Below are 10,590 nucleotides of genomic sequence, written 5' to 3' on the forward strand. Positions count from 1 at the left end.
CTCCTCTCATTACACTGAGACAGAGCAGGAAGAAAACATCATTCTGACCTGTTAACTCCTCCTCTCATTACACTGAGACAGAGCAGGAAGAAAACATCATTCTGACCTGTTAACTCCTCCTCTCATTACACTGAGACAGAGCAGGAAGAAAACATCATTCTGACCTGTTAACTCCTCCTCTCATTACACTGAGACAGGGCAGGAAGAAAACATCATTCTGACCTGTTAACTCCTCCTCTCATTACACTGAGACAGAGCAGGAAGAAAACATCATTCTGACCTGTTAACTCCTCCTCTCATTACACTGAGACAGAGCAGGAAGAAAACATCATTCTGACCTGTTAACTCCTCCTCTCATTACACTGAGACAGAGCAGGAAGGAAACATCATTCTGACCTGTTAACTCCTCCTCTCATTAGACAGAGCAGGAAGGAAACATCATTCTGACCTGTTAACTCCTCCTCTCATTACACTGAGACAGAGCAGGAAGGAAACATCATTCTGACCTGTTAACTCCTCCTCTCATTACACTGAGACAGAGCAGGAAGAAAACATCATTCTGACCTGTTAACTCCTCCTCTCATTACACTGAGACAGAGCAGGAAGGAAACATCATTCTGACCTGTTAACTCCTCCTCTCATTACACTGAGACAGAGCAGGAAGGAAACATCATTCTGACCTGTTAACTCCTCCTCTCATTACACTGAGACAGAGCAGGAAGCAAACATCATTCTGACCTGTTAACTCCTCCTCTCATTACACTGAGACAGAGCAGGAAGGAAACATCATTCTGACCTGTAAACCCTTCCTCTCGCCACTTAGAGAAACATCAATGCAAACTAATTAAGAGCTTAAGGAAGACATATGGCCTGAGTGGCACAGACTGCGGCCCTATTCCCTTTATAGTGCACTATATACCATTTGGGATGCTGCAGCCTCAGTCAAGGAGGACAAAGCTACGCTCTCTAACTGTTCTGGTCCTTCACTACAGAGGACTACAATAGAGAACAGAGTGGCCTGTCAAAGTCTTTTTCTTCCTTGGCTTCAGACTTTACCTCATGTGAACCTGAAAGATGAAAGGAAAAGAGAGGAGAGGAGAGGAAAGGGAGAGGAGGGGAAGAGGAGAGGAGAGGAGAGGGAGAGGAGAGGAGAGGAGAGGAGAGGAGAGGAGGGGAGAGGGAGAGGAGGGGAAGGGGAGGGGAGGAGAGGAGGGGAAGGGGAGGGGAGGGGAGAGGAGAGGAGAGGAGAGGAGAGGAGAGGAGAGGAGAGGAGAGGAGAGGAGAGGAGAGGAGAGGAGAGGAGGGGAGGGGAGAGGAGAGGAAAGGGAGGGGAGGGGAGAGGAGAGGAGAGGAGAGGAGAGGAGAGGAGAGGAGAGGAGAGGAGAGGAGAGGAGAGGAGAGGAGAGGAGAGGAGAGGAGAGGAGAGGAGAGGGGAGGGGAGGGGAGGGGAGAAATTGGAAATAGGAAATGCCATGAGAGTTTGAGTGTTTAATGTTATCTTTGGTGTGTAGTGTCTGGTATTGTCTGGTAGTGTCTTGTGGTGTCTGGTGGTGTCTAGTAGTGTCTGGTGGTGTCTGGTAATGTCTAGTAGTGTCTGGTGGTGTCTGGGGGTGTCTGGTAGTGTCTGGTAGTGTCTGGTGGTGTCTGGTAGTGTCTGGTAGTGTCTAGTAATGTCTGGTAGTGTCTGGGGGTGTCTGGTAATGTCTGGTAGTGTCTGGTGGTGTCTGGTAGTGTCTGGTGGTGTCTGGTAATGTCTGGTAGTGTCTGGGGGTGTCCGGTAGTGTCTGTTAGTGTCTTAGCTTTGTATCTGTGGTTGTCTCAGAAATATATGTGTTTGTAAGTATACACACACACACACACACATACCTACACACACATTAACCCCCTCACCCTGTCCCCTGTGTTTTCAGTCTGTTCTCCAGGGTTCTATGGTCAGCGCTGTAGTCAGTCCTGTCCTCAATGTATCCATAGCGATGGTCCCTGTCACCACATCACAGGACACTGTGAGTGTCTGTCAGGATTCTGTGGCTCTCTGTGTAACCAAGGTGAGTTTCTCTAGTCTCTCTGTTCACTCTGCTTCAAACCACTTTCCATCAGTCGTTGTTCTTTCTGCCTCAAACCCCTTACAGTCTCTGTTCACTCTGCTTCAAACCACTTTCCATCAGTCGTTGTTCTTTCTGCCTCAAACCCCTTACAGTCTCTGCTCTCTCTGTCTCTAGGACTGTTTGGAGATGGGACATAGGTCTCTGTTATCACTCTGCCTCAAACCCCATACAGTCTCTGCTCTCTCTAGGACTGTTTGGAGATGGGACATAGGTCTCTGTTATCACTCTGCCTCAAACCCCTTACAGTCTCTGCTCTCTCTGTCTCTAGGACTGTTTGGAGATGGGACATAGGTCTCTGTTATCACTCTGCCTCAAACCCCTTACAGTCTCTGCTCTCTCTGTCTATAGGACTGTTTGGAAATGGGACATAAGTCTCTGTTATCACTCTGCCTCAAACCCCTTACAGTCTCTGCTCTCTCTGTCTCTAGGACTGTTTAGAGATGGGACATAGGTCTCTGTTTTCACTCTGCCTCAAACATCTTACAGTCTCTGCTCTCTCTGTCTCTAGGACTGTTTAGAGATGGGACATAGGTCTCTGTTTTCACTCTGCCTCAAACCCCTTACAGTCTCTGCTCTCTCTGTCTCTAGGACTGTTTGGAGATGGGACATAGGTCTCTGTTTTCACTCTGCCTCAAACCCCTTACAGTCTCTGCTCTCTCTGTCTCTAGGACTGTTTGGAGATGGGACATAGGTCTCTGTTATCACTCTGCCTCAAACCTCTTACAGTCTCTGCTCTCTCTGTCTCTAGGACTGTTTGGAGATGGGACATAGGTCTCTGTTATCACTCTGCCTCAAACCCCTTACAGTCTCTGCTCTCTCTGTCTATAGGACTGTTTGGAAATGGGACATAAGTCTCTGTTATCACTCTGCCTCAAACCTCTTGCAGTCTCTGCTCTCTCTGTCTCTAGGACTGTTTAGAGATGGGACATAGGTCTCTGTTTTCACTCTGCCTCAAACCTCTTACAGTCTCTGCTCTCTCTGTCTCTAGGACTGTTTGGAGATGGGACATAGGTCTCTGTTATCACTCTGCATCAAACCTCTTTCCACTAGCCTGGATGCCAGACAGTTTGTACTTTAGCCAACTCATTTGTCTTACCTACAACATTAATTTGTCATTTATTGTCATTTTGTTTCAATAGATATATCGACACAGCTTAACTTATTTAAATATGGTTACATTTGGAATTATAATCAGTCATAAACCTGAAGCCGGATCTCCTCCACATCACATCGAGCTAATGCTCATCTTCAAGTCTCAGCCAATGTTATTCATTGTTCAGATTGTTCTTTGGCTTAATCACAGAACAATCTGTTAGGACATAAATCTATTAGGACATAGATCTGTTACTGTTAGGACATAGATCTATTAGGACATAGATCTGTTACTGTTATGACATAGATCTATCAGGACACAAATCTATTAAGCCATCGATCCGGTAATATGACATATCTCTATTAGGACATAGATTTGTTACTTTTAGGACATAGATCTGTTAATATGAAATAAATCTGTTAGGACATACATCTGTTAAAATGACATAGATCTGGTAATATGACATAGATCTGTTAATAGGACATAGATCTGGTAATAGGACATATATCTGGTAATATGACATAGATCTGTTAAAAGTACATAGATCTGTTAATAGGACATAGATCTGGTAATATGACATAGATCTGTTAATAGGACATAGATCTGGTAATATGACATAGATCTAGTAATATGACATATATCTGTTAATATGACATAGATCTGGTAATATGACATAGATCTGGTAATATGACATATATCTGTTAATAGGACATAGATCTGGTAATAGGACATAGATCTGGTAATATGACATAGATCTGGTAATATGACATAGATCTGTTAATATTACATAGATCTGGTAATATGACATAGATATATTAATGTGACATAAATATGTTCTGACATAGATCTGTTAATATGAAATAAATCTGTTAGGACATAAATCTGTTAGGACATAAATCTGTTAAAATTATATAAATCTGTTCTGACATAGATCTGTTAATATGACATAGAGCTGTTGAGACATAGATATGTCATAACATAGATCTGTTATGACCGTTCCTCTCCCCTGCCTGGTCCACAGTGCAATAAAGGCTATAGAGTGGTGAGGAGGAGGAGCTCTGAGGACCCTTTGTGTCCGGAAGTAATTTAGTCATTGTGATCTGTAGTCATGACGATCTGTAGCCATTGTGATCTGTAGTCATTGTGATCTGTAGTCATTGTGATCTGTAGAAATTGTCATCTGTAGTCATTGTGATCTGTAGTCATTGTCATCTGTAGTCATTGTGATCTGTAGTCATTACGATCTGTAGAAATTGTCATCTGCAGTCATTGCGATCTGTAGTCATTGTTATCTGTAGTCATTGTGATCTGTAGTCATTGTGATCTGTAGAAATTGTCATCTGCAGTCATTGTGATCTGTAGTCATTACGATCTGTAGTCATTGTGATCTGTAGTCATTGTGATCTGTAGTCATTACGATCTGTAGTCATTACGATCTGTAGTCATTGTGATCTGTAGTCATTGTGATCTGTATAAATTGTCATCTGCAGTCATTGCGATCTGTAGTCATTGTCATCTGTATTCTTTGTCATCTGTAGTCATTGTGATCTGTAGTCATTGCGATCTGTAGTCATTACGATCTGTAGAAATTGTCATCTGTAGTCATTGTGATCTGTAGTCATTGTAATCTGTAGTCATTACGATCTGTAGAAATTGTCATCTGCAGTCATTGCGATCTGTAGTCATTACGATCTGTAGTCATTGTGATCTGTAGTCATTGTGATCTGTAGTCATTGTGATCTGTATAAATTGTCATCTGCAGTCATTGCGATCTGTATTCATTGTCATCTGTATTCTTTGTCATCTGTAGTCATTGCGATCTGTAGTCATTACGATCTGTAGAAATTGTCATCTGTAGTCATTGTGATCTGTAGTCATTGTAATCTGTAGTCATTACGATCTGTAGAAATTGTCATCTGCAGTCATTGCGATCTGTAGTCATTACGATCTGTAGTCATTGTGATCTGTAGTCATTGCGATCTGTAGTCATTACGATCTGTAGTCATTGTGATCTGTAGTCATTGTGATCTGTAGTCATTACGATCTGTAGTCATTACGATCTGTAGTCATTGTGATCTGTAGTCATTGTGATCTGTAGTCATTGTGATCTGTATAAATTGTCATCTGCAGTCATTGCGATCTGTAGTCATTGTCATCTGTATTCTTTGTCATCTGTAGTCATTGTCATCTGTAGTCATTACGATATGTAATAATTTTCATCTGTAGTCATTATGATCTGTAGCCATTGTGATCTGTAGTCATTACGATCTGTAGTCATTGTGAGCTGTAGTCATTGCGATCGGTAGTCATTGAGATCTGTAGTCATTGTAATCTGTAGTCGTTGTGATATGTAGTCATTGTAATCTGTAGTCATTGTGATTTGTAGTCATTGTAATCTGTAGTCATTCCAATCTGTAGTCATTGCGATCTGTAGTCATTGAGATCTGTAGAAATTGTCATCTGTAGTCATTGTTATCTGTAGTCATTGCGATCTGTAGTCATTGTGATCTGTAGAAATTGTCATCTGTAGTCATTGTTATCTGTAGTCATTGTCATCTGTAGTCATTGTTATCTGTAGTCATTGTTATCTGTAGTCATTGTCATCTGTAGTCATTGTTATCTGTAGTCATTGCGATCTGTAGTCATTGTGATCTGTAGAGTTGCTATTTTCTCAAGTTTTCTCGTGTCAGATAACTCGTGACTCCTGGATGTGTATTAATAAACTCTGGTCTAATCAACAAATACGATAGTCAGTTTAAAGAAGGTTAAGGGTACAAGACTGTGTACAGATCTGGCTGTGTTGGAAAAATCACTACATTTCCCATCAAACCGAGTGGCTGCCCGTTGTCACAGTTACAAGCAGAACCAGTCAGAAACGTCCAGCTGACCCTACGCCTAGTCACCGGTGAATCTCAAAACTGAACTTGGACAATGAAGCCCTTCGCCGCCGCTGTCGTCTTATGACAGATACCTCGAACCTCTCCTGACTATTCAACAAAACAATTAAACAATACACTGTTTTTTTCCGTCAAATCTCTTCGTTATACGATTGTAGTTCTATTACTTTTGAAGATGAGGGTGCATTATTCAGGACGTTTGGCAATGAGGACAACAACTAGCACAGTGACGCTAGCCACCTAGTTTAGCTAGGGGAAACCGGGGGAAACGAGCTCGGGTCCACTAGGCTAATTCAGGAGACAGATTGTAGTTTTCATTCCCTGATATCAGGAGCTGGCAGTGAACAGTTTGATTAAACAATTCAGAGACTTAAACTAAACTAAACTAAACTAAATTAAACTAATAAAACTAATAGACTCCTCCTCCTCACCAGGGTAGACTCCTCCTCCTCACCACAGTAGACTCCTCCTCACCAGGGTAGACTCCTCCTCCTCACCACAGTAGACTCCTCCTCACCAGGGTAGACTCCTCCTCCTCACCAGGGTAGACTCCTCCTCCTCACCAGAGTAGCCTCCTCCTCCTCACCACAGTAGGCTCCTCCTCCTCACCAGGGTAGCCTCCTCCTCCTCACCAGGGTAGACTCCTCCTCCTCACCAGGGTAGACTCCTCCTCCTCACCAGGGTAGACTCCTCCTCCTCACCAGAGTAGCCTCCTCCTCCTCACCACAGTAGGCTCCTCCTCCTCACCAGGGTAGCCTCCTCCTCCTCACCAGGGTAGACTCCTCCTCCTCACCAGGGTAGCCTCCTCCTCCTCTCCAGGGTAGACTCCTCCTCCTCACCAGGGTAGACTCCTCCTCCTCACCAGGGTAGCCTCCTCCTCCTCCTCACCAGGGTAGACTCCTCCTCCTCACCAGAGTAGCCTCCTCCTCCTCACCACAGTAGGCTCCTCCTCCTCACCGGGGTAGCCTCCTCCTCCTCTCCAGGGTAGACTCCTCCTCCTCACCAGGGTAGACTCCTCCTCCTCACCAGGGTAGCCTCCTCCTCCTCACCAGGGTAGACTCCTCCTCCTCACCAGGGTAGACTCCTCCTCCTCACCAGGGTAGACTCCTCCTCCTCACCACGGTAGACTCCTCCTCCTCACCACGGTAGACTCCTCCTCCTCACCACGGTAGACTCCTCCTCCTCACCACGGTAGACTCCTCCTCACCACGGTAGACTCCTCCTCATCACCATAGGTAGACTCCTCCTCCTCACCACGGTAGACTCCTCCTCCTCACCACGGTAGACTCCTCCTCACCACGGTAGACTCCTCCTCCTCACCACGGTAGACTCCTCCTCCTCACTACGGTAGACTCCTCCTCCACACCACGGTAGACTCCTCCTCCTCACCACGGTAGACTCCTCCTCCACACCACGGTAGACTCCTCCTCCTCACCACGGTAGACTCCTCCTCCTCACCACAGTAGACTCCTCCTCCTCACCAGGGTAGCCGCCTCCTCCTCACCACGGTAGACTCCTCCTCCTCACCAGGGTAGACTCCTCCTCCTCACCAGGGTAGACTCCTCCTCCACACCACGGTAGACTCCTCCTCCTCACCACGGTAGACTCCTCCTCCTCACCACGGTAGACTCCTCCTCCTCACCACAGTAGACTCCTCCTCCTCACCAGGGTAGCCGCCTCCTCCTCACCACGGTAGACTCCTCCTCCTCACCAGGGTAGACTCCTCCTCCTCACCAGGGTAGCCGCCTCCTCCTCACCACGGTAGACTCCTCCTCCTCACCAGGGTAGACTCCTCCTCCTCACCAGGGTAGACTCCTCCTCCACACCACGGTAGACTCCTCCTCCTCACCAGGGTAGCCGCCTCCTCCTCACCACGGTAGACTCCTCCTCCTCACCACGGTAGACTCCTCCTCCTCACCACGGTAGACTCCTCCTCCTCACCACAGTTGACTCCTCCTCCTCACCACGGTAGACTCCTCCTCCTCACCACGGTAGACTCCTCCTCCTCACCAGGGTAGACTCCTCCTCCTCACCAGGGTAGACTCCTCCTCCACACCACGGTAGACTCCTCCTCCTCACCACGGTAGACTCCTCCTCCTCACCACGGTAGACTCCTCCTCCTCACCACGGTAGACTCCTCCTCCACACCACTCTATAAAGTCTCATCCTGCTTTTAAATACATACTACTTTTCCTAATAATAAAATTAGAAATGAATTAGAAAGAGGCAATGGGCAGATATAGAATTCACTTTCATGCCCTTCCCAGCCCTTCCTATTAAATTACTAGAGGGGTTATGTCATCACCCTTCCCAGCGCTGTCTCATAAATATAAGGACTACTATTTAAAATAGGGCTTTTATAAATGGTGCTCGTTTGTCAAGAAGACCTTAATTAACGGCTAGTTCGGTCACTGGGCAGTTGCTCTCTGAAAATGTTTGGCTTTTTTAGGTCTACGTCGGTGGTCTCTCGTCCGATACAAGACCTTTTCAGACGTTCTAATCTTTCTGTTGAAATATGAAAGTTTGAAATTAATTGTGGATTTAAATCTAATGCTCACATGCAGATACAACATCATGTTTGAGGGGCTTGAAAGAGCCCTTCAGAGGAAGATAGCAGCTAAACCCATTGAAATAGAACTAGTGAAGAGATCTTCAGAGGAAGATAGCAGCTAAACCCATTGAAATAGAACTAGTGAAGAGCCCTTCAGAGGAAGATAGCAGCTAAACCATTGAAATATAACTAGTTAAGAGCCCTTCAGAGGAAGATAGCAGCTAAACCCATTGAAATAGAACTAGTGAAGAGCCCTTCAGTGGAAGATAGCAGCTAAACCCATTGAAATAGAACTAGTGAAGAGCCCTTCAGTGGAAGATAGCAGCTAAACCCATTGAAATAGAACTAGTGAAGAGCCCTTCAGAGGAAGATAGCAGCTAAACCATTGAAATATAACTAGTTAAGAGCCCTTCAGAGGAAGATAGCAGCTAAACCCATTGAAATAGAACTAGTGAAGAGCCCTTCAGTGGAAGATAGCAGCTAAACCCATTGAAATAGAACTAGTGAAGAGCCCTTCAGAGGAAGATAGCAGCTAAACCCATTAAAATAGAACTAGTGAAGAGCCCTTCAGAGGAAGATAGCAGCTAAACCCATTGAAATAGAACTAGTGAAGAGCCCTTCAGAGGAAGATAGCAGCTAAACCCATTGAAATAGAACTAGTGAAGAGCCCTTCAGTGGAAGATAGCAGCTAAACCCATTGAAATAGAACTAGTGAAGAGCCCTTCAGAGGAAGATAGCAGCTAAACCCATTGAAATAGAACTAGTGAAGAGCCCTTCAGTGGAAGATAGCAGCTAAACCCATTGAAATAGAACTAGTGACGAGCCCTTCAGAGGAAGATAGCAGCTAAACCCATTGAAATAGAACTAGTGAAGAGCCCTTCAGTGGAAGATAGCAGCTAAACCCATTGAAATAGAACTAGTGAAGAGCCCTTCAGAGGAAGATAGCAGCTAAACCCATTGAAATAGAACTAGTGACGAGCCCTTCAGAGGAAGATAGCAGCTAAACCCATTGAAATAGAACTAGTTAAGAGCCCTTCAGTGGAAGATAGCAGCTAAACCCATTGAAATATAACTAGTTAAGAGCCCTTCAGTGGAAGATAGCAGCTAAACCCATTGAAATAGAACTAGTTAAGAGTAAGAGGAGAAAGAAATGAAAAGTCCAAATATCCTTGATGGCAGTTAGAATTCCCTCTCTTCTTCCTCCTCCTCTTCCTCCTCCACCTCCACCATGTCCTCCTCTTTTCTCTAACGAAATAAACTTTTCTTTCAACATTCAGATTCATTTATCAGTTTGTTCTAACAGAGTCCCTGTCCTTGTGTGGTGTGTCCCCCCCCCCCCCCCTCTGGCAGGTTAAAACACTGTTCATTCCTGGTGAAAGAATAGCCTGCCCAAGGTCCTGTTCCAAGGTTCTGTAGGGTCCAAATGGAATCCTAGATGAGAGAGAGGACAGTGCAGGTGGGCAGGTGAAATATTAATTGTCATTAAAAATGCACAGTCAAGCTGCAGTGTTAATGCTGGCCTTACGCTATCCTACATTAACCATTCTACTCTGTACTGCAGGCCGGACAGACGGATCATTGGAGGAGCTCAATAAATCACTGGCTGAGTCCCAGGGCCCATAAAGCTCTGGTCTAAAGTTGTGTACTGTATAGGGAATAGAGTGCCATTTAGGAAGCACACTAGATCCCCTTCTTTAGAGGATTAACCCTTTAAACGCCTCCTCTTCAATATATTTTTATTTATATAGCACTTAGCAGACGCCTCTGTCAACAAAAAAACGTACAGGAACAGTCAGTGGATGTAATTTAGCAGGATGTTTGTTTAACCTTTACGTGTGTGTGTGTGTGTGTGTGTGTGTGTGTGTGTGTGTGTGTGTGTGTGTGTGTGTGTGTGTGTGTGTGTGTGTGTGTGTGTGTGTGTGTGTGTGTGTGTGTGTGTGTGTG

The 10,590-nt window shown here is 45.1% G+C and overlaps 1 protein-coding gene across 4 annotated transcripts in view; it reads left to right on the forward strand.

Annotated features, from left to right (window-relative positions):
* LOC118944439 (multiple epidermal growth factor-like domains protein 11) overlaps positions 1-10,590 on the forward strand; it is a 347,240-nt gene that overhangs the window by 310,734 nt on the left and 25,916 nt on the right. For all 4 annotated transcript variants that reach the window (XM_036963744.1, XM_036963745.1, XM_036963746.1 and 1 more), the window contains exon 16: positions 1,911-2,045. In XM_036963744.1, coding sequence (XP_036819639.1) covers positions 1,911-2,045 — 135 coding nt within the window. The remainder of the gene's footprint in view (positions 1-1,910; positions 2,046-10,590) is intronic.

This window comes from Oncorhynchus mykiss, chromosome 26 (assembly GCF_013265735.2).
Source record: "Oncorhynchus mykiss isolate Arlee chromosome 26, USDA_OmykA_1.1, whole genome shotgun sequence".
Classification (NCBI taxonomy): Eukaryota; Metazoa; Chordata; class Actinopteri; order Salmoniformes; family Salmonidae; genus Oncorhynchus; species Oncorhynchus mykiss.